This window comes from Rhinoderma darwinii, chromosome 11 (genome assembly GCF_050947455.1).
Source record: "Rhinoderma darwinii isolate aRhiDar2 chromosome 11, aRhiDar2.hap1, whole genome shotgun sequence".
NCBI lineage: Eukaryota > Metazoa > Chordata > Amphibia > Anura > Rhinodermatidae > Rhinoderma > Rhinoderma darwinii.
Genome location: NC_134697.1, coordinates 97,159,691 through 97,183,576, shown reverse-complemented (window position 1 = coordinate 97,183,576; position 23,886 = coordinate 97,159,691). Strand labels below are relative to the sequence as shown.

Here is a 23,886-nt window from a genome sequence, read left to right as displayed (position 1 = left end):
CCCCCCCACCTCCCCCTTGTAGACAGTGCCCCCAAACAAAAACAAACATTGTACTCACCTAGGCCCCATTCCCACTACGGGATCCTTGCGTCGGCCGGCGTGATCCTGTAGTCTAGTACCGAGTTTCCCAGCATTTTCGGACTCAAGGCAGCACTGGAAAAATAAATTTCCTCAGGGCACCCCTACCAAAATTGTTTCGAGAAAGACAAAAAGCGGCTAAAAACAAGCACTACACTCCTAGGGTCTGTTCACACAGCGTTTTTTGTATGGCAAAAAAAAAATCTGCCTTCAAATTCCTTCAGAAAATGACAGCGTTGTTTGACCTTTTTTTTTTTTGTGTTTTTTTCTCAAAGAGTCTCTATCACCACATTATAAGTGAGCTGTCTTGTACATGATGGGATCGGCGCTGTAATGTAGATAACAGTGGTCCTAGTAATAAAGAGGCTCTGTCACCACATTATAAGTGGCCTATCTTGTACATGATGTGATCGGCGCTGTAATGTAGATAACAGTGGTCCTAGTAATAAAGAGGCTCTGTCACCACATTATAAGTGGCCTATCTTGTACATGATGTGATCGGCGCTGTAATGTAGATAACAGTGGTCCTAGTAATAAAGAGGCTCTGTCACCACATTATAAGTGGCCTGTATTGTACATGATGTGATCGGCACTGTAATGTAGATAACAGTGGTCCTAGTAATAAAGAGGCTCAGTCACCACATTATAAGTGGCCTATCTTGTACATGATGTGATCGGCGCTGTAATGTAGATAACAGTAGTCCTAGTAATAGAGGCTGTCACCACATTATAAGTGCCCTATATTGCACATGATGTGATCGGCGCTGTAATGTAGATAACAGTGGTCCTAGTAATAAAGAGGCTGTCACCACATTATAAGTGACCTATCTTGTACATGATGTGATCGGCGCTGTAATGTAGATAACAGTAGTCCTAGTAATAAAGAGGCTGTCAACACATTATAAGTGGCCTATCTTGTACATGATGTGATCGGTGCTGTAATGTAGATTACAGCAGTGTTTTTTATTTAGAAAAATGATCATTTTTGATGGAGTTATGACCTATTTTAGATTTATGCTAATGGGTTTCTCAATGGACAACTGGGCGTGTTTTACTATATGACAAAGTGGGCGTTGTACAGAGGAGTGTATGACGCTGACCAATCAGTGACCAATCAGCGTCATACACTTCTCTACGTTCATTTATTCAGCAAATCGTGATCGTTACCGAAGTGTCGGGATTGTGAATATACATCACGTCCTGGCTGGTAGTGATGTCTATTAACACTCCAGACACTTCAGTAACGTTAATTTGTGAGTAAGTGACAGCAAGCGTAATCTCGCGAGATCACTATTTGCTGAGTAAATGAATGGAGAGAAGTGTATGACGCTGATTGGTCAGCGTCATACACTCCTCTGTAAAACGCCCACTTGGTCATATAATAAAACACGCCCAGTTGTTCATTGAGAAACTCATTAGCATAAAGCTAATATAGGTCATAAGTCAGTCAAAAATTATTGTTTTTCTAAATAAAAAAACACTGCTGTCACCTACATTACAGCGCCAATCACATAATGTAAAGGATAGGCCACTTATAATGTGGTGACAGAGCCTCTTTATTACTAGGACCACTGTATCTACATCGCAGCGCCGATCACATCATGTACAATATAGGCCGCTTATAATGTGGTGACAGCCTCTTTATTACTAGGACCTCTGTTATCTACATTACAGCACCGATCACATCATGTATAATATAGGCCACTTATAATGTGGTGACAGCCTCTTTATTACTAGGACCACTGTTATCTACATTACAGCGCCGATCACATCATATACAATATAGGCCACTTATAATGTGGTGACAGAACCTCTTTAAGCCGTTGAAGCGAATGCAAAAGACACAGGAAATAAAGCACCAAATGGGCAGCGCAGGTATTTTCTGCCTCCTATTCATTTCAAATGGAGGTCAGAGGTGGAAACCACTTGAAGACCATCAGCCCCCCACTCACAGTAACATGACCATCAGCCCCCCACTCACAGTAACATGACTATCAGCCCCCCACTCACAGTAACATGACCATTAGCCCCGACTCACAGTAAAATGACAATCAGCCCCCCACTCACAGATTCCCCCTGCAGATAGTGCCACACAGCCCCTTGTACGTAGTGCCACACAGCCCCCTTGTAGGTAGCGCCACACAGCCCCATAGTGAGTGCCACACAGCCCCCTGTAGTGAGTGTAACACAGCCGCCTGTAGGTAGTGCCACACAGCCCCCTGTAGGTAGTGCCACACTGCACCCTGGTAGGTAGTGCCACACAGCCTCCTGGTAGGTAGTGCCACACAGCCCCCTTGTAGGTAGTGCAACAGTGACATCATTGGCTTCTGGAGTAGAATCCCCGGTCACATCGTCTGCAACGCTGTGGCCGGGGATTCCGCTTCAGGAGTTTCCCCTGATATCACGGTCCATATATGGACAAAGACATCAAGTGGAGCTCTCCAGGAGCGGAATCCCTGGCTACACGGGGATTCCACTCCTTCAGGGAGCTGCAGTGGTGCTAGTAGATAGCAGAGCAGGGAGATACCTCCCTGCTCTGCTATAGTGCCGTCGCTACCGCTGTAGCAGCCGTCGCCCATGGGGGTCCCGGCGCGGGCGCCCTCATGCACGGTGTTGCCGCTATGGCTGCTACAGCGGTAGCGACGCCACAAAGTGAAGAAGCGCACGGGCGGAAAAGCGACTGCAGAGTTCCTGGACCCGGGGTGCTTCTAAAACAAGCAGGGAAAGGGGGCCAGCGCAGAGCCCCCTTCCACCTGCTGGAGTGATGGGCCCTGTGCAAAGGCACAGGTCGCACACCCCTAAGGCCGGCCCTGGTCAGCAGCACATCAGGGCGTAAACAGGGAGCTGTGCTGCCGACATGATGGAAACGTACGGGGGCGAACAATTGTAGTAATGATCGCTCGTCCCCATGCATTACTGATCAAAGCTCTTTGTGAAAGGAGCAAATGATCGCCGATCAACGAGCTGTCTCTTTGATTGGCACTTGTTGTTACGACCAAAACTGGCCGGTGTAAAAGGATCCTAAGAGTAAGCCACAGATGTTCCCATAACAGTGTGGATCTCCCTTGTTCTTGTAGGTCTGATGATCTGCTTATTCCCAGTGGTCTTTTCTGCGGAGGAGTCAAGAGTTGGTGACCTCACCAGATTCTCCTCACCCAACCTTAAATCACACTTTTTAATTTTTCATACTTTTTGGGGGAGATAGGAAGTATATCTCCAAAAAAAGCCATTCGAACGTACTCTTAGTGATTTTTTTCCATTGAAAGGCACCCCTCAGGGAAAAAACCTTCAGTTGCCCATACACCTAGTGGTAGCATGCCATCTGGCAAATACCAGCTGGTGCAGCCAAAAATACTTTGTCAATGGACTCACATGAATGTCCTGGCTAAAATGGAGCTTGGTCATGCAACAAAGAATCCACCTGGGAGAGATTCAGTTTTAGTGTAAAGAATGTACGTAAAAATTTATGACGACGAAACAGTTGAACGAACATATTAGTTTTCAAGATTGGGAAAACAAAATTTCCCCGGTAACAGCGCCTTACTTGTACACAAGCTGTATCTCGTATTGCATCTCAGCCCCATTCAAGGTATGGGATGAAACGGGGCAGAAGTAAGAGCAGTGCACTGGAGGTTTGCAGGGATAATCAAACATTGGTGGGACAGGGAAGTCATGGCAAACAAACCACGGTTATTATAGTTGCTTGATATGACCGGGTAGACTGATACACTGCCAATGCTGCTAAAGGAATAGTATATAGCAGTATCCAGAGCGGGCACATTCAGCCCAGCAGAGCAATATCATCAAATCACCACTGGCCTGAACTGTCCGTTAAACTGTTGAGTCCCGCCCACCAAATCGAGGATCAATGCAGGAAGTGAAAGGCACCGGCGGCCATGACACCCAGGTAAATGCGGAAAATGGAAATACACCTTTTAATTAGCCGGTTTCCAATAAAAGAACAGCTGTCAATACCATCCTTCTAGCTTGATCTCATTGGTCTGGTCCGACTGAAAAGATAGATTTATGGCCATTTTACACGGGCCAATTATCGGCCAAACGCTCGTTCATTCGCTGATTGTATCATTTATGCTGCAAGAAATAACGTTTTCGGGAAAACATCTCCCTGTGTAAACGAGGAGAAGTGCTGCCGACCTGATGGTAATGCATGGCAGCACCGATCAACAAGCGGTCTTGTTGATCGATGCTCGTTTACCTGTCGGGCCGTATAAGAGGACCCTTAGGCTCTACACAATTCTAAAAACAATCCGGAAGTTCTGGAACGGATCATCCAATAGGGGCCATCCATAAAGACAAAGAACATACGATTTTGGCTTAAAAAAACCACATGCAAAATACTGATCCATATACAGTGAAGGAAATAAGTATTTGATCCCTTGCTGATTTTGTAAGTTTGCCCACTGTCAAAGTCATGAACAGTCTAGAATTTTTAGGCTAGGTTAATTTTACCAGTGAGAGATAGATTATATAAAAATAAAAAAAAAGAAAATCACATAGTCAAAATTATATATATTTATTTGCATTGTGCACAGAGAAATAAGTATTTTATCCCTTTGGCAAACAAGACTTAGTACTTGGTGGCAAAACCCTTGTTGGCAAGCACAGCAGTCAGACGTTTTTTTGTAGTTGATGATGAGGTTTGCACACGTTAGATGGAATTTTGGCCTACTCCTCTTTGCAGATTATCAGTAAATCATTAAGATTTCGAGGCTGTCGCTTGGCAACTCGGATCTTCAGCTCCCTCCATAAGTTTTCGATTGGATTAAGGTCTGGAGACTGGCTAGGCCACTCCATGACCTTAATGTGCTTCTTTTTGAGCCACTCCTTTGTTGCCTTGGCTGTATGTTTCGGGTCATTGTCGTGCTGGAAGACCCAGTTACGAGCCATTTTTAATGTCCTGGTGGAGGGAAGGAGGTTGTCACTCAGGATTTGACGGTACATGGCTCCATCCATTCTCCCATTGATGCGGTGAAGTAGTCCTGTGCCCTTAGCAGAGAAACACCCCCAAAACATGTTTCCACCTCCATGCTTGACAGTGGGGACGGTGTTCTTTGGGTCATAGGCAGCATTTTTCGTCCTCCAAAAACGGCGAGTTCAGTTAATGCCAAAGAGCTCAATTTTAGTCTCATCTGACCACAGCACCTTCTCCCAATCACTCTCAGAATCATCCAGATGTTCATTTCCAAACTTCAGACGGGCCTGTACATGTGCCTTCTTGAGCAGGGGGACCTTGCGGGCACTGCAGGATTTTAATCCATTACGGCGTAATGTGTTACCAATGGTTTTCTTGGTGACTGTGGTCCCAGCTGCCTTGAGATCATTAACAAGTTCCCCCCCGTGTAGTTTTCGGCTGAGCTCTCACCTTCCTCAGGATCAAGGATACCCCACGAGGTGAGATTTTGCATGGAGCCCCAGATCGATGTCGATTGACAGTCATTTTGTATGTCTTCCATTTTCTTACTATTGCACCAACAGTTGTCTCCTTCTCACCCAGCGTCTTACTTATGGTTTTGTAGCCCATTCCAGCCTTGTGCAGGTCTATGATCTTGTCCCTGACATCCTTAGAAAGCTCTTTGGTCTTGCCCATGTTGTAGAGGTTAGAGTCAGACTGATTCATTGAGTCTGTGGACAGGAGTCTTTTATACAGGTGACCATGTAAGAGCTGTCTATAATGCAGGCACCAAGTTGATTTGGAGCGTGTAACTGGTCTGGAGGAGGCTGAACTCTTAATGGTTGGTCGGGGATCAAATACTTATTTCTCTGTGCACAATGCAAATAAATATCATTTTGACTATGTGATTTTATTTTTTATATAATCTATCTCTCACTGGTAAAATTAACCTAGCCTAAAAATTCTAGACTGTTCATGTCTTTGACAGTGGGCAAACTTACAAAATCAGCAAGGGATCAAATACTTATTTCCTTCACTGTATATGTGTGAGGGCCCATACAAACATTGTAACAGGGGTGTCTTGTCTATAAGTGTTACACTCGCATACATAATAGGGCATCAATATCTTCTCCTCCAAACCCAATCTCACTTTAAAACGAGTGTATGAATCGTGAGAACGCTTTTTGTTTGGGTATAGTCTGCTGGAGAAAGGACATAACTGGTCGAGACTAAGAGAGTCCTAGCACCATCGCCCAATATCGCTATAGAATATGTGGTTCATATATACTCAATAAGACAACTCACTGACGTAGAAAACCAGCCAGCTAGAACTGCACTACAGCTATTAAGTCTATTACAGATAAAGACCAGTGTTTTATGCCCCTAAGGCCCCATTCACATCACGTTGTTGACCTACATTTATCGTGTATCTCCATTATCCCGAGGGAGACCAAAAGAGTGTCCCTTTGGTCTGCGTTGGGGTGGTGGACGTCTGTATAACTTTTATTTGAAGGATGGAATAGTGTAGAAGATTACTCCATCCTGAGGGATCCCACAAAAAAGTATACTACTTGGTTTACGTTTTTTAACATGGAAGCTTATGGGTGACAGAAGGAACTGTATGGAATCCGTCACAGGTATACATTAAACATATACCTTGGGGAGCTCCGGACATCACACACCATATATGGACAGTGATGTCAGGGGGATTCTCGAGGGCCAGAATTCCCGGCTAGGGCGTTGCCAACGCTCCGGCCGGGAACTCAGGCATTGCAAAGCTCCCAACGTCAATGTCCATATATGAATAGTGACATCAGTAGTTTCCAAAGCGCCAAAGTCCCCATGTGGAGAACTAGTAGCTGATCTGCCTCAGATCTCCGGCCGTCACTGTCCATATCTGTCCCTGGGCGACATATCCCACTGTGTGCCATACAGCAGGATTCGTTTTGGCCTTTCGTCAGAGGTATAGGGCAGGAGTCTTCCCGACGCATACCTCCGACGGAAGGCCAAAATGTGATGTGAACAGGGTCTAACAGGTCACCTATTAAAATAGTGTTTTTCTAAGACAAAAACACTGCTGGTCTATCGTTAGGATAGTTCATCAATGTTTGATCGGTAGAGGGTGCTTTTCCCAGGACCCCCACCAATCATTTGAAGGAAGAGTCTGTAGCTAGAGCGTCTTGGCCTATTCAATGCTTATGCAGGCACAGCTGTGTGGTCGGGTCTGGTACTGCAGCTCAGCCGCTTTCGAATGAATTGAAGAACGCTGGTATAGACAACGTGGTGACCAATGCCGTTTTGGAGGCAGGCATCAAAACGTATAGAAGGGAGGACTTGAGTGGACACCCAGAGAAGAATGCTGCAAGGGATTTTATTTTTATTATTAGATTACATTAACGAGTTAGAATGAATAAGGTGTCGTCATGCTGTATCCAGCCAATTCTGCATTATGACGATATGAGGTCATGGCAGATAATCCCCTATACACCCCTGACGAAGAGGCAGTCATACAACTCAATATAAACCATTTATTTCTGCAATTCTTGGTGTGTGATCTTCACCATGCAGAAACCAATGTCGTAAATTGAAGGGGTAAGACGAAAGTCTCATTGTCCACCTCTTTTCTTAGTGCTACATGTTCTACAGTTAGTGCTTCTCTAACCCTACCGTGGCTTCTATCCTAGTTACAGCCTGGGCTACGTAAAATAGAGTCCAAAGCAGAAGGGAACAGCTTCTTTTTGAACCTTTGGACCATTGAACCAAAAGTTGGCTCACAGAATAGCTGGTCTTCATCAGCCTCCGAAAAAACGATCATTCGTATATACTGCAGTTCAGATGATTCTTCTTCAAGATGCGGAACGCGTCCACGGAGACGTAAGATCTAAGACAAATTATTTCTTCTGTTTGTGTATTTTATTATGTCTACTCAGATGTGAAGAAAGTCTGAACCGCTTCCTGCACAAAGAGCACTCATATGGTTTCTCTCCGGTGTGGATTCTCCGATGGGCCGCACGTTTCGACTGACTTATAAAACATTTGCCACATTCGGGGCAAGCAAATGGCTTCTCCCCTGTGTGACTTCGCTGGTGTATAACAAGGGAAGACTTGTGTCTTAGACATTTGCCACATTCAGAACATATGTACAGTTTGACCTCCTTCTCCAATATCTTGTGGGTTCTCTTATGGGTGGCTAATGAGGCCTTATCCACGAAACACATCCCACAATAGGAACACAACTGTTCTTTCTCCTCTTTGTGGATCTTCTTGTGTTTTAGTAGCGTTGACTTACCAGCAAAACATTTTCCACATTCAGAACACAGATAGGGTTTCTCCCCTGTGTGGGTTCTTATATGTTCGGTCAGGGACGCCTTCAAACTAAAACATTTTTCGCATTCGCTGCATTTGTATGGTCTCTCTCCTGTGTGGATTCTCCAGTGGGCCACAAGTTCAGCATTCGAGGATAAGCCTTTTCCACATTCCGAGCATTCATATGGCTTCTCTCCAGTATGAGTCCTCAGATGCTTCACAAGTTGAGCATTAATGGCAAAACATCTCCCACATTCGGAACATCTGAATGGTTTCTCCCCCGTATGAGATCGTTGATGGATAACGAGTAGGGAATTGCTTGAAAAACACTTTCTGCATTCAGAACATTCATGGACTTTATAACTCAATTCGTTTTGCTTGGTTTCAGAAGGTTCTGGGAAATCACTGAGCTGCAAGCTCCGGCCAGAACTAAGATAGTGATGTTCTCTGGAATGAATCATCTTGTGTTGAGAGAGTGCGGACGTGTAGCCAAATAGTTTTCCATGCTCTGCCGTGTGCTTTCTCAGGTGGACCAAAAAAGTTGACCTATCTGTAAAATGTTTCCCGCATTCCGAGCAAATATAAGCATTCTCTCCCGTGTGAATTCTTTGATGGTTGACCAACTTAATTTTCTCTGAAAATTGTTCCCCGCATTCGAAACAGCAGTATGGTTTCACTCCTGTGTGTGTTTTCTGGTGCCGCATTAACTTCCAATTCTCGAGGAATCTTTTGTCACACTGTGAACATGCATATGGCTTCTCCCCCGTGTGAGACTTCATATGCCGGGCTAACTTTCCTTTCTCGAGGAATTGTTTGCCACATTCAGTGCACTGGAAGGTTCCCTTACTGCCGGGAATTTTCCCCATCTGAACTACGTTGCCCTTTTCGGCAAAGCTGAGGGACCTCTGTCTAGAGTGTGATCTCTGATGGAGAACTAGTTGAGAATTGCTTAGAAAATACTTATCACATTCAGTACATTTAAACAGTTCCTCACCTATAGAAGTTCGATGATATTTGGGAAACTGGTTATAGCTGCGATAGGAGAGCTCGTCAAATGAGACCGATTCCATGTTTATATGAGTAGATAGATATTCCTGTGTTAGGTCATTGGGGGTATATAGGACGTCATTGTTGAAGTGGTCTCCATCTTCCCACGAGACCAGTTCCTCCTTAATCTGAATAGATGGATATTGTATTTCACCCATGGGTATATAAATGTGATTTCCTTCATCCCATGACTCTTCCTTGATATGGATGGATGGAAAGCCGGAGGTAAGAATATGGACATTTGTGAGGCTTCCTTCTTGACTAGAAATGGATTCCTCCATACTCGAATCAGAAAGATGGTGAACGGGCAAATGAAGATTTGTATCTCCGAATCGTCTTTCGTCACATGAGTCCGAGTCGTCTTCGATGACAATAAATGGATAAAGTTGTGTACGATCAATGGATACATTATTGGTGGCATTGCGGAGATGTTCTATATTACTAGAATGTATATTATCAAAATCATAGAGATCTTCTTCTTCAGTGGATTCTATTTCCTCATTCATATTTAGAAAAGATTTTCCAGTCATCTGATTTGGTTTAATCGATCTGAGCCGCTGAGGGATCGGGTCGTGATATCCTGTTGGTGCCGTTTTGCCAGAAACATCTAGAAGAAAGAGAAATAACTGTATTTATATGGTTTACAACCCAAAGAAAGGGAAAATAAACTTTTTTTTGTTGTGGCCTCGGCTTTGCCTAAAACCATCTAGTGTTTACTCGAAAAATATTAAGGTTTATTTACGAGAGGTAGATAGGAAGAAGGAGAAAATTATCTAAATAAGATAGAGAAGAAGTATTTTCGAAGGAAATCGTCTGAAATCTTAGGGGTGGAGGTTTGGGATGATCGATGATGTCCTAAAGAAGAAGGTCCTGGAAGTCTTACTTGAAGATTATCATAATCCCTATAGATGTTGATGGGAGAGGGGACTATACATCTCTTCACTGATGACCAGGTCTCAGGTCTTGGACTGATGTCAATTTTTGACATGTCGAATGTCCATTTTGGGAACAAAGAAGGTAACAAGATGTCTCGGAGCGGAGAACCTCCAAAAATTTCCTGAAGAAAATTTCTTATGAAGGTTTAAAATCGATGACGTCAAAAGTTTATATTGTCGAATTACTTTTGCCTCGAAACGCCTGTGACCACATTATGAGTGAAGAACAAAGTTCACTGCCCACTGCTGTGCCCAATATATGCCCCATAGTATGCACTTATTATCAATCATTTGAGGCCACTATTCTTCTGGATCCTTCTTCTACTTGATCATTATTATGGTATGTCCACACGTACTTTAAGACTACACTTATCTTTCCCGGCGCTCCCGTTGCGACACGTCCCTTCTCTCGGGCTCCTTTGTGTTGAGCCGGCCTACTGTGATGTTTTTTCCCCATCTCACCACTGCCGCCAATTACGGGCTACAGCGTCACATGGGAGAAGAATTGATCCCAGGAGGACGACTCAAAGACCAGCCACGTGTCGCGACGGGTGCGCCAGGGAAGGTAAATATAGTATTTTTTAATTTTATTTTTAAATCCCTCTTCTTCTCCGCAGCAGCAAATCCGTCTGAAAATCTGCACCAAATTAAAAAGGTTTGGTGTGGACAAATTTTCCGAACTCCCTGCGGAATCTGTGTCTGATTTCCTGCAGTTTTCCGCAGCAAATCCGACCAGTGTGAACATAGCTATAAACACCCAATATACATTGTACAATGCAGTTCTCCAAGACGGAGATTGACTGACCCGGTGGTGTGCTGTTCCGGTGGTCCTCCATCATGACGTCCTTGTACAGATCCCTCTTACCCGGAGGTGTGCGGTTCCGGTGGTCCTCCATCATGAGGTCCTTGTACAGATCCCTCTTACCCGGTGGTGTGCGGTTCCGGTGGTCCTCCATCATGACGTCCTTGTACAGATCCCTCTTACCCGGTGGTGTGCGGTTCCGGTGGTCCTCCATCATGAGGTCCTTGTACAGATCCCTCTTACCCGGTGGTGTGCGGTTCCGATGGTCCTCCATCATGACGTCCTTGTACAGATCCATCTTACCCGGTGATGTGCGGTTCCGGTGGTCTTCCATCATGAGGTCCTTGTAGATATCCTTGTGTTCTTCTATATACTTCCACTCCTCCATGGAGAAATAGACGGCGACATCCTGACATCTTATAGGAACCTGACACACAATGATACAGTCATCATCCAGACACATTATACCATGTATTATTATATAATGTCCCAGCATTCCCGGTAATCCTCACCTCTCCCGTTAGCAGCTCGATGATCTTGTGGGTCAGGTCCAGTATCTTCTCCCCCGTGATAGGGGTCTTGCTCCATCCTCCAGATGCACGAGAGTGTCTTCTGGGGGTCACATGCTCTCCAGATGTCTTCGTCACTACAATGCAATCCTACGTACGGAGAGACCCATATCACGACATACATTAGAGATGTCACGAGACAGGTGAAATGATAAATTCCCAGAATGCCTCACCTCTCCAGTCAGCACATAGACCATCTCCAGGGTGAGGTGTAATATCTTGTTGGCCATCTCATCCACATATCCGGCCATCGTCTGTGGTGTGTCAGACTGTGGTAGAAAATGCGCCAATTGTCAGTGGCTTAAGCTGAATCTCCCGGGGTCCAATACTAAATCTGCGAAAGGACTTACCATGTGACATAACACGGGTGTCTTCTTACGAGGGGCCGAGCGTGACCTCTACCTCTGCACCTCCACGCCCCTGCCAGGAGTCAACAAAAAAAAAAAAGTTCATTCAAATATCTATAAACGGATCTGCTCATTGCCAGGAGACCACGACATTTCCCAGAATGCCTCATTCTGGGAGGACCCTGCAATATGCAGATGTAGAATCACAGGTTGATGGGCCAGGATTGAGCCCATTTGCACACGACAGAGTGCCACGCCGGCCGCTTTTCACAGCATTTTGAGTGCCACCCGATAGTTTTCACGGACCCATTCACTTTAGTGGGTGAATCGGACTGAATCTCCGATCCGTGGAAAGACAGAACATGTCATATCTTTGCAGGGACGGGTCTCGGGCAACACACACACTGTCGGAAGATGACCGCGGGAAACCAGGGATGAGAGATCCACCAACGCTGACCCCCTAGACGATCAGAGATTAAGAAGGACAATACACACGGACCATCGCTGGTGATCACTTGTGAAACGCATTTAAAGGGATTGTCCAGACTCAAAATTAAAAGATCCACAATTTTACAATATACTTTCTGTATTAATTCCTCACGGTTCTCAAGATCTCTGCTTGCTGTTATTCAGTAGGAACATTCATTGTTTACTTCCAGTGGCTAAAATTTTGTCCATGGTCATGTGATGGACATACAGGTGCTGGGGTCGTTACAGGGTGATGTGATGGACACACAGGTGCTGGGATCGTTACAGGGTCATGTGATGGACACACAGGTGCTGGGGTCGTTACAGGGTCATGTGATGGACACACAGGTGCTGGGATCGTTACAGGGTCATGTGATGGACACACAGGTGCTGGGGTCGTTACAGGGTCATGTGGTGGACACACAGGTGCTGGGGTCGTTACAGGGTCATGTGATGGACACACAGGTGCTGGGGTCGTTACATGGTCATGTCCATCACATGACCATGGACAGAACTTTATCCATTGGAAGTAAACAATGTTTCTACTGAATAACAGCAAGCAGAGATCTTGAATGCTGTGAGGAATTACTACAGAGAGTAAATTAGAAGATTGAATGACTTTTTATTATACAAAATAAAACATTGATTTGATAAAACTTGAAGTCCCCTCCGGATAACACCGGTGCCCCCCAGACCGCCACAAACCCCCAGAAAATAAATAATGTCACCGGAGACTGTTCCGCGCTGGAAACGGCGTCACATCCTTCATTAAACTGTTCTCTCTTCCCGGTGCGGATGTAGAGAGAGGTGGTCACCCAGCCCCCGACCCTCCATACAGAGGAACACCCCCCCCCGACCCCCCCATATAGACATACAGAGAAACACCCCCCCCGACCCTCCATACAGAGAAACACCCCCCACCCGACCCTCCATACAGAGAAACACCCCCCCCCCGACCCTCCATACAGAGAAACACCCCCCCCCGACCCTCCATACAGAGAAACACCCCCCCCCGACCCTCCATACAGAGAAACACCCCCCCCCGACCCTCCATACAGAGAAACACCCCCCCCCCGACCCCCCATACAAACACCCCCCCGACCCTCCATACAGAGAAACACCCCCCCCCCCGACCCCCCATACAAACAAACACCCCCCCCCCCCGACCCTCCATACAGAGAAACACCCCCCCGACCCTCCATACAGAGAAACACCCCCCCGACCCTCCATACAGAGAAACACCCCCCCGACCCTCCATACAGAGAAACACCCCCCCGACCCTCCATACAGAGAAACACCCCCCCGACCCTCCATACAGAGAAACACCCCCCCGACCCTCCATACAGAGAAACACCCCCCCGACCCTCCATACAGAGAAACACCCCCCCGACCCTCCATACAGAGAAACACCCCCCCGACCCTCCATACAGAGAAACCCCCCCCCCCGACCCTCCATACAGAGAAACCCCCCCCCCCCGACCCTCCATACAGAGAAACCCCCCCCCGCCCCGACCCTCCATACAGAGAAACCCCCCCCCGCCCCGACCCTCCATACAGAGAAACCCCCCCCCCCGACCCTCCATACAGAGAAACCCCCCCCCCCCGACCCTCTATACAGAGAAACACCCCCCGACCCTCCATACAGAGAAACACCCCCCCCCGACCCTCCATACAGAGAAACACCCCCCCCCCCGACCCCCCATACAGAGAAACACCCCCCCCCCCGACCCCCCATACAGAGAAACACCCCCCCCCCGACCCCCCATACAGAGAAACACCCCCCCCGACCCTCCATACAGAGAAACACCCCCCCCGACCCTCCATACAGAGAAACACCCCCCCCCGACCCTCCATACAGAGAAACACCCCCCCCCCCGACCCTCTATACAGAGAAACACCCCCCCGACCCTCCATACAGAGAAACACCCCCCCCCCCGACCCTCTATACAGAGAAACACCCCCCCCCCCTCTATACAGAGAAACACCCCCCCCCCCTCGCTACTTTCTCATTATTACAGACCTCTGGCTTTGAGATATTCCCGTCCTGATTCACCATAAACATATAATATGTGCCCCCTGCACAGCCCCCGCCTCTTATCCCGCACAGCCCCCGCCTCTTATCCCGCACAGCCCCCGCCTCTTATCCCGCACAGCCCCCGCCTCTTATCCCGCACAGCCCCCGCCTCTTATCCCGCACAGCCCCCGCCTCTTATCCCGCAGAGCCTCTCACCTCTTATCGTGCACAGCCCCCGCCTCTTATCCCGCAGAGCCTCCCGCCTCTTATCCCGCAGAGCCTCCCGCCTCTTATCCCGCACAGCCCCCGCCTCTAATCCCGCAGAGCCCCCGCCTCTAATCCCGCAGAGCCTCTCGCCTCTTATCGTGCACAGCCCCCGCCTCTTATCCCGCAGAGCCTCCCGCCTCTTATCCCGCAGAGCCTCCCGCCTCTTATCCCGCAGAGCCCCCGCCTCTTATCCCGCAGAGCCTCCCGCCTATTATCCCGCAGAGCCTCTCGCCTATTATCCCGCAGAGCCTCTCGCTTCTTATCCCGCAGAGCCCCCACCTCTTATCCCGCAGAGCCTCTCACCTCTTATCCCGCAGAGCCTCTCACCTCTTATCCCGCAGAGCCTCCCACCTCTTATACTGCAGAGCCTCTCACCTCTTATCCTGCAGAGCCTCTCACCTCTTATCCTGCAGAGCCTCTCACCTCTCACCCTGCAGAGCCTCTCACCTCTTATCCTGCAGAGCCTCTCACCTCTTATCCTGCAGAGCCTCTCACCCTGCAGAGCCTCGCCTCTTAACCCGCAGAGCCTCTCGCCTCTTAACCCGCAGAGCCTCTCGCCTCTTAACCCGCAGAGCCTCTCGCCTCTTAACCCGCAGAGTCTCTCGCCTCTTATCCCGCAGAGCCTCTCGCCTCTTATCCCGCAGAGCCTCTCACCTCTTATCCCGCAGAGCCTTTCACCTCTTATCCTGCAGAGCCTCTCACCTCTTATCCTGCAGAGCCTCTCACCTCTTATCCTGCAGAGCCTTTCACCTCTTATCCTGCAGAGCCTCTCACCCTGCAGAGCCTCTCACCTCTTATCCTGCAGAGCCTCTCGCCTCTTATCCCGCAGAGCCTCTCGCCTCTTATCCTGCAGAGCCTCTCGCCTCTTATCCTGCAGAGCCTCTCGCCTCTTATCCTGCAGAGCCTCTCGCCTCTTATCCTGCAGAGCCTCTCGCCTCTTATCCTGCAGAGCCTCTCACCCTGCAGAGCCTCTCACCTCTTATCCTGCAGAGCCTCTCACCTCTTATCCTGCAGAGCCTCTCACCCTGCAGAGCCTCTCACCTCTTATCCTGCAGAGCCTCTCACCTCTTATCCTGCAGAGCCTCTCACCCTGCAGAGCCTCTCACCTCTTATCCTGCAGAGCCTCTCGCCTCTTATCCTGCAGAGCCTCTCGCCTCTTATCCTGCAGAGCCTCTCACCTCTTATCCTGCAGAGCCTCTCACCCTGCAGAGCCTCTCACCTCATCCTGCAGAGCCTCTCACCTCTTATCCCGCAGAGCCTCTCGCCTCTTATCCCGCAGAGCCTCTCGCCTCTCATCCCGCAGAGCCTCTCGCCTCTCATCCCGCAGAGCCTCTCGCCTCTCACCCTGCAGAGCCTCTCGCCTCTTATCCTGCAGGGCCCCTCACCTCTTATTCTGCAGAGCCTCTCGCCTCTTATCCTGCAGAGCCTCTCGCCTCTTATCCTGCAGAGCCTCTCACCTCTTATCCTGCAGAGCCTCTCACCCTGCAGAGCCTCTCACCTCTTATCCCGCAGAGCCTCTCGCCTCTTATCCCGCAGAGCCTCTCGCCTCTTATCCCGCAGAGCCTCTCGCCTCTTATCCCGCAGAGCCTCTCGCCTCTTATCCCGCAGAGCCTCTCGCCTCTTATCCCGCAGAGCCTCTCGCCTCTTATCCCGCAGAGCCTCTCGCCTCTCATCCCGCAGAGCCTCTCGCCTCTCACCCTGCAGAGCCTCTCGCCTCTTATCCTGCAGGGCCCCTCACCTCTTATTCTGCAGAGCCTCTCACCTCTTATCCTGCAGAGCCTCTCGCCTCTTATCCTGCAGAGCCTCTCGCCTCTTATCCTGCAGAGCCTCTCACCCTGCAGAGCCTCTCGCCTCTTATCTTGCAGAGCCTCTCACCTCTTATCCTGCAGAGCCTCTCACCTCTTATCCCGCAGAGCCTCTCGCCTCTTATCCCGCAGAGCCTCTCGCCTCTTATCCCGCAGAGCCTCTCGCCTCTTATCCCGCAGAGCCTCTCGCCTCTCATCCCGCAGAGCCTCTCGCCTCTCACCCTGCAGAGCCTCTCGCCTCTTATCCTGCAGGGCCCCTCACCTCTTATTCTGCAGAGCCTCTCGCCTCTTATCCTGCAGAGCCTCTCGCCTCTTATCCTGCAGAGCCTCTCACCTCTTATGCTGCAGAGCCTCTCACCCTGCAGAGCCTCTCACCTCTTATCCTGCAGAGCCTCTCACCTCTTATCCCGCAGAGCCTCTCGCCTCTTATCCCGCAGAGCCTCTCGCCTCTTATCCCGCAGAGCCTCTCATCCCGCAGAGCCTCTCGCCTCTCACCCTGCAGAGCCTCTCACCTCTTATCCTGCAGGGCCTCTCACCTCTTATCCTGCAGAGCCTCTCATCCTGCAGAGCCTCTCGCCTCTTATCCTGCAGAGCCTCTCACCCTGCAGAGCCTCTCGCCTCTTATCCTGCAGAGCCTCTCACCTCTTATCCCGCAGAGCCTCTCGCCTCTTATCCTGCAGAGCCTCTCACCTCTTATCCCGCAGAGCCTCTCGCCTCTTATCCCGCAGAGCCTCTCGCCTCTTATCCCGCAGAGCCTCTCGCCTCTCATCCCGCAGAGCCTCTCGCCTCTTATCCTGCAGGGCCCCTCACCTCTTATTCTGCAGAGCCTCTCGCCTCTTATCCTGCAGAGCCTCTCGCCTCTTATCCTGCAGAGCCTCTCACCTCTTATCCTGCAGAGCCTCTCACCCTGCAGAGCCTCTCACCTCTTATCCTGCAGAGCCTCTCGCCTCTTATCCCGCAGAGCCTCTCGCCTCTTATCCCGCAGAGCCTCTCGCCTCTTATCCCGCAGAGCCTCTCGCCTCTCACCCTGCAGAGCCTCTCGCCTCTTATCCTGCAGGGCCCCTCACCTCTTATTCTGCAGAGCCTCTCACCTCTTATCCTGCAGAGCCCCTCGCCTCTTATCCTGCAGAGCCTCTCGCCTCTTATCCTGCAGAGCCTCTCGCCTCTTATCCTGCAGAGCCTCTCACCCTGCAGAGCCTCTCACCTCTTATCCTGCAGAGCCTCTCACCCTGCAGAGCCTCTCACCTCTTATCCTGCAGAGCCTCTCACCTCTTATCCCGCAGAGCCTCTCACCCTGCAGAGCCTCTCACCTCTTATCCTGCAGAGTAATGGACCACAACAAGAATCTCCCCTCAAACTGGAAGTGTAGAGCAGGGAGCGCAGGGCATGCCGGGAGGACGGACGCCGGGAGGACGGACGCCGGGAGGACGGACACCGTGAGCCACAACAAAATGGCCTCCACTCCCCCAGCATCATGGCCCCACAGACAATAACGGGACTATGCATGATGTCAGGTCATGTGATCAGTCACGTGGGGGGCGGTGCTGGGATAAGATTCCTGGAGGTCCTGCCGATTTAATGCAGCAGAGCGGTGTCTCTCTAGTTGTGTTTGTAGTGCGTGCAGCAGAGCAGTGTTTGTAGTGTGTGTATGTGCGTGCAGCAGAGCTGTGTTTGTAGTGCGTGCAGCAGAGCTGTGTTTGCGGTGCGTGCAGGAGAGCTGTGTGTGCAGCAGAGCTGTTTGTAGTGTGTGCAGCAGCGCTGTCTGCGTAGTGTGTTGCAGAGTTGTTTGTAGCAGAGCTGTGTCTGCGTAGTGTGTGCAGCAGGTGTTTCAGAGATGTGTGTGTAGTGTGTCGCAGAGTTGTTTGTAGTATGTAGCAGAGCTGTCTGCGTAGTGTATGCAGCAGAGCTGTCTCTGCATAGTGTGTTGCAGAGTTGTATGTAGCAGTGCTGTCTGGGTAGTGTGTGCAGCAGAGCTGTTAGTAGTGTGTGCAGCAAAGCTGTTTGTAGTTTGTTTCAGAGCTATTTGTAGTGTATAGCGAAGCAGTGTTTAGTGTGTACAGCAGAGCTGTGTCTACGTAGTGCAGAGCTGTTTGTAGTAGCGTGCAGCAGGTCTGTGTCTAGTAGCGTGCAGCAGAGCTGTCTAGTAGCGTGCAGCAGAGCTGTCTAGTAGCGTGCAGCAGGGCTGTGTCTGTAGTAGCATGCAGTAGAGCTGTGTCTAGTAGCGTGCAGTAGGGCTGTGTCTGTAGTAGCGTGCAGCAGAGCTGTGTCTGTAGTAGCGTGCAGCAGAGCTGTTTGTAGTAGCGTGCAGCAGGTCTGTCTAGTAGCGTGCAGCAGGTCTGTGTCTAGTAGCGTGCAGCAGAGCTGTCTAGTAGCGTGCAGCAGAGCTGTCTAGTAGCGTGCAGCAGGGCTGTGTCTGTAGTAGCATGCAGTAGAGCTGTGTCTAGTAGCGTGCAGTAGGGCTGTGTCTGTAGTAGCGTGCAGCAGAGCTGTGTCTGTAGTACCGTGCAGCAGAGCTGTTTGTAGTAGCGTGCAGCAGGTCTGTGTCTAGTAGCGTGCAGCAGAGCTGTCTAGTAGCGTGCAGCAGAGCTGTGTCTAGTAATGTGCAGCAGAGCAGTGTCTGTAGTAGCGTGCAGCAGATCTGTGTCTGTAGTACCGTGCAGCAGAGCTGTGTCTGTAGTAGCGTGCAGCAGAGCTGTGTCTGTAGTAGCGTGCAGCAGAGCTGTGTCTGTAGTAGCGTGCAGGAGAGCTGTGTCTGTAGTAGCGTGCAGCAGAGCTGTGTCTGTAGTAGCGTGCAGCAGAGCTGTCTCTGCATAGTGTGTTGCAGAGTTGTATGTAGCAGTGCTGTCTGGGTAGTGTGTGCAGCAGAGCTGTTTGTAGTGTGTGCAGCAGAGCTGTGTCTGTAGCGTGTTGCAGAGCTGTTTGTAGTATGTAGCAGGGCTGTGTTTGTAGTGTGTTTCAGAGCTGTTAGTAGTGTGTGCAGCAAAGCTGTTTGTAGTTTGTTTCAGAGCTATTTGTAGTGTATAGCGAAGCAGTGTTTAGTGTGTACAGCAGAGCTGTGTCTACGTAGTGCAGAGCTGTTTGTAGTAGCGTGCAGCAGGTCTGTGTCTAGTAGCGTGCAGCAGAGCTGTCTAGTAGCGTGCAGCAGGGCTGTGTCTGTAGTAGCATGCAGTAGAGCTGTGTCTAGTAGCGTGCAGTAGGGCTGTGTCTGTAGTAGCGTGCAGCAGAGCTGTGTCTGTAGTACCGTGCAGCAGAGCTGTTTGTAGTAGCGTGCAGCAGGTCTGTGTCTAGTAGCGTGCAGCAGAGCTGTCTAGTAGCGTGCAGCAGAGCTGTCTAGTAGCGTGCAGCAGGGCTGTGTCTGTAGTAGCATGCAGTAGAGCTGTGTCTAGTAGCGTGCAGTAGGGCTGTGTTTGTAGTAGCGTGCAGCAGAGCTGTGTCTGTAGTACCGTGCAGCAGAGCTGTTTGTAGTAGCGTGCAGCAGGTCTGTGTCTAGTAGCGTGCAGCAGAGCTGTCTAGTAGCGTGCAGCAGAGCTGTCTAGTAGCGTGCAGCAGGGCTGTGTCTGTAGTAGCATGCAGTAGAGCTGTGTCTAGTAGCGTGCAGTAGGGCTGTGTCTGTAGTAGCGTGCAGCAGAGCTGTGTCTGTAGTACCGTGCAGCAGAGCTGTGTCTGTAGTACCGTGCAGCAGAGCGGTATCTAGTAGCGTGCAGCAGAGCTGTCTGTAGTAGCGTGCAGCAGGGCTGTGTCTGTAGTAGCGTGCAGTAGAGCTGTGTCTAGTAGCATGCAGTAGAGCTGTGTCTAGTAGCGTGCAGCAGGGCTGTGTCTGTAGTAGCGTGCAGCAGAGCTGTCTGTAGTACCGTGCAGCAGAGCTGTCTGTAGTACCGTGCAGCAGAGCTGTGTCTAGTAACGTGCAGCAGAGCTGTGTCTGTAGTAGCGTGCAGCAGAGCTGTGTCTGTAGTAGCGTGCAGCAGATCTGTGTCTGTAGTAGCGTGCAGCAGAGCTGTGTCTGTAGTAGCGTGCAGCAGAGCTGTGTCTGTAGTAGCGTGCAGCAGAGCTGTGTCTGTAGTAGCGTGCAGGAGAGCTGTGTCTGTAGTAGCGTGCAGCAGAGCTGTGTCTGTAGTAGCGTGCAGCAGAGCTGTCTCTGCATAGTGTGTTGCAGAGTTGTATGTAGCAGTGCTGTCTGGGTAGTGTGTGCAGCAGAGCTGTTTGTAGTGTGTGCAGCAGAGCTGTGTCTGTAGCGTGTTGCAGAGCTGTTTGTAGTATGTAGCAGGGCTGTTTGTAGTGTGTTTCAGAGCTGTTAGTAGTGTGTGCAGCAAAGCTGTTTGTAGTTTGTTTCAGAGCTATTTGTAGTGTATAGCGAAGCAGTGTTTAGTGTGTACAGCAGAGCTGTGTCTACGTAGTGCAGAGCTGTTTGTAGTAGCGTGCAGCAGGTCTGTGTCTAGTAGCGTGCAGCAGAGCTGTCTAGTAGCGTGCAGCAGGGCTGTGTCTGTAGTAGCATGCAGTAGAGCTGTGTCTAGTAGCGTGCAGTAGGGCTGTGTCTGTAGTACCGTGCAGCAGAGCTGTGTCTGTAGTACCGTGCAGCAGAGCTGTGTCTGTAGTACCGTGCAGCAGAGCTGTGTCTGTAGTACCGTGCAGCAGAGCGGTATCTAGTAGCGTGCAGCAGAGCTGTCTGTAGTAGCGTGCAGCAGGGCTGTGTCTGTAGTAGCGTGCAGTAGAGCTGTGTCTAGTAGTATGCAGCAGGGCTGTGTCTGTAGTAGCGTGCAGCAGAGCTGTGTCTGTAGTACCGTGCAGCAGAGCTGTGTCTGTAGTACCGTGCAGCAGAGCTGTGTCTGTAGTACCGTGCAGCAGAGCTGTGTCTGTAGTACCGTGCAGCAGAGCTGTGTCTGTAGTACCGTGCAGCAGAGCTGTGTCTGTAGTACCGTGCAGCAGAGCTGTGTCTGTAGTACCGTGCAGCAGAGCTGTGTCTGTAGTACCGTGCAGCAGAGCTGTGTCTAGTAACGTGCAGCAGAGCTGTGTCTGTAGTAGCGTGCAGCAGATCTGTGTATGTAGTAGCGTGCAGCAGAGCTGTCTGTAGTAGCGTGCAGCAGAGCTGTGTCTGTAGTAGCGTGCAGCAGAGCTGTGTCTGTAGTAGCGTGCAGCAGAGCTGTGTCTGTAGTAGCGTGCAGCAGAGCTGTGTCTGTAGTAGCGTGCAGCAGAGCTGTGTCTGTAGTAGCGTGCAGCAGAGCTGTGTCTGTAGTAGCGTGCAGCAGAGCTGTGTCTGTAGTAGCGTGCAGCAGAGCTGTGTCTGTAGTAGCGTGCAGCAAGCTGTGTCTGTAGTAGCGTGCAGCAGACCTGTGTCTGTAGTAGCGTGCAGCAGACCTGTGTCTGTAGTAGCGTGCAGCAGAGCCTGATTTTTTTGTGTGCTGGTCTCTTATTCCTAAGCAGTAATAATTCTGGACGGTTCTTAGTCGGGGTCGTACAAGACGCAGGTCTCCGGGTGAGGTCCGGGTAGCCCCGTTCTTGAATTCTTGGTCTCATTTTATTGGCTTGAGACAGGAACTCGTTTTTGGTAGAATAGTTCTTCCTTATTCATAGGTGTTATCCTCTCGGACTCCCCTGTTTGAGTGCTAACGGGCGGCTACTCTGTAATCTCAGGAGTATCGGTAGCTGTCGGCTCGAGATCACCAGGTTCCATCCAGCAAAGTACGAGTGGGTGAATCTTAAATGGGGTTCATTTTTAGACAACTCACTAACTTTCTGAAACTGCTTTCTCTGGAGATGTCATCGATGTACCGTATCCACATGCCGATTGCCGTTTATGCCCTCTACTCCCCGGTCATCAAAAACAATGGATTCCCCCCACCAGCCCATGAGCAGATTTGCATACGCAGGGGTATACTAACTCCCCATCGCAGTACCTCTGAGCTGGTGGTAAAAATTACAACTCACTAACTTTCTGAAATTGCTTTCTCTGGAGACGTCATCGATGTTCCGCATCCACAATGCTGAGCGGGTTGTAAAAATTACCATTGAAGAAAACCTAATTTCTCGTTAATTTGAATTCGAGGAGGTGGAGGACCAAGTGGCAGCGGTCATGTTACTAGCGCCCCCCGCTCTGTAGAAAAAATTCCACAGCGTATGGGATAGAGGATTATAGTGCCTCCACCTGTATGCTGGCTGGATATCTGCACTAATTGAAATATCTTCAAGAGATCCATTGTGGTCCTGATATAGGAGGGAAGTATCGGTACAAATGGGGCAAAGATATGGTCGACTATTTACCTAAATTTTCAACTCCGGAAACTATTGGTCAGCCTTTAAGAGGTTTCGTACCTTTGTGTAAAAAGTGTCCGTCTGAGGTGCACTTGTAACAGAAGGTTATTTTCTGCTTCTTTCGTTGCGATATCCCGCAGTGGGGTCATACCGCAATATTTCATAACATTCACTGTCCCGTGGATATGCCATAAATGTTTGGGTGTACCCCTTTAAGTCATTTTCAGCTGCCCCCAAACAATAGACATTTAGCATCACATGTTGCCCATTGCAACCAATCACTGTGCTGCTTTCATTTTCCCAAAGCAGTTTAGGATATGTAAGAGGAGTTCTGATTGGTTGCTATGGGCAACAAGGCCAGTTCTGCTTTCTTGTCATGAATTAGGCCCAGCATTAACAAAGTCCAACATCCAATTCCTTCAGGAATTTTGAGGCAGATTTTTGACCGGCCTGTACGCGTTTGACCTGTCGCTGCGTTTTTTGTCCATGGCAATTGAGCGTTTTCTCTGCCTCCCATTGATGTCAATGGGATGTCAGAGACGGAAACGCCCAAAGATAGGACAAGGTTTTGTACCGCTCGCGTCAAAAACAGCGCCAAAATACTCTGTGTGAACTACCCCTTACAATGATGTATTTTTTTTTTTTTATAGTGGTTTACTATAAAGACTTGGAATATTAAGTTTTATACATCTGTGAATAAAGGAAAGGAGAACTAGAGGGGAACCGGGCCCAGAGGGGGAACCGCGACCCGGAGAGGAGGGAGAACCGGGCCCGGAGGGGAGGGAGAACCGGGCCCGGAGGGGAGGGAGAACCGGGCCCGGAGGGGAGGGTGCCTGCCCCAGATCCCCTCTGACTGCCACATCAAGACTGCTGCGGCGTATACAAGGTCGTGACGCCGAGCAAACACGGCTCTATCTGGTTACGCCCCTGACAGGAGGTCCTCATGTCAACCTTCTACATGGAGCTACTCTATACCCACATAGTGCATGCCCCAAATACCCCCAGGGTATCACACACAAGGGGTTAAAGAAAGCTGAAAAGTGGAGTTTTCCTTTAGTCTGTAGAACATTGTATGAAAGAAACCATGAAA

General features: G+C 49.7%; 1 protein-coding gene across 1 annotated transcript; it reads right to left on the bottom strand.

The window, feature by feature from the left end:
• Window positions 1-7,350: 7,350 nt before the first annotated feature.
• On the bottom strand, window positions 7,351-18,022 carry LOC142663398 (uncharacterized). Its single transcript, XM_075842001.1, has 6 exons — window positions 17,861-18,022; window positions 12,000-12,069; window positions 11,823-11,918; window positions 11,593-11,739; window positions 11,084-11,507; window positions 7,351-9,950 (listed from the first exon to the last, which is right to left on the bottom strand). Exons 2-6 carry the CDS (start codon window positions 12,000-12,002, stop codon window positions 7,882-7,884), a joined length of 2,739 nt encoding a protein of 912 aa, XP_075698116.1. The 5' UTR covers window positions 12,003-12,069; window positions 17,861-18,022; the 3' UTR covers window positions 7,351-7,881.
• Window positions 18,023-23,886: the final 5,864 nt, after the last annotated feature.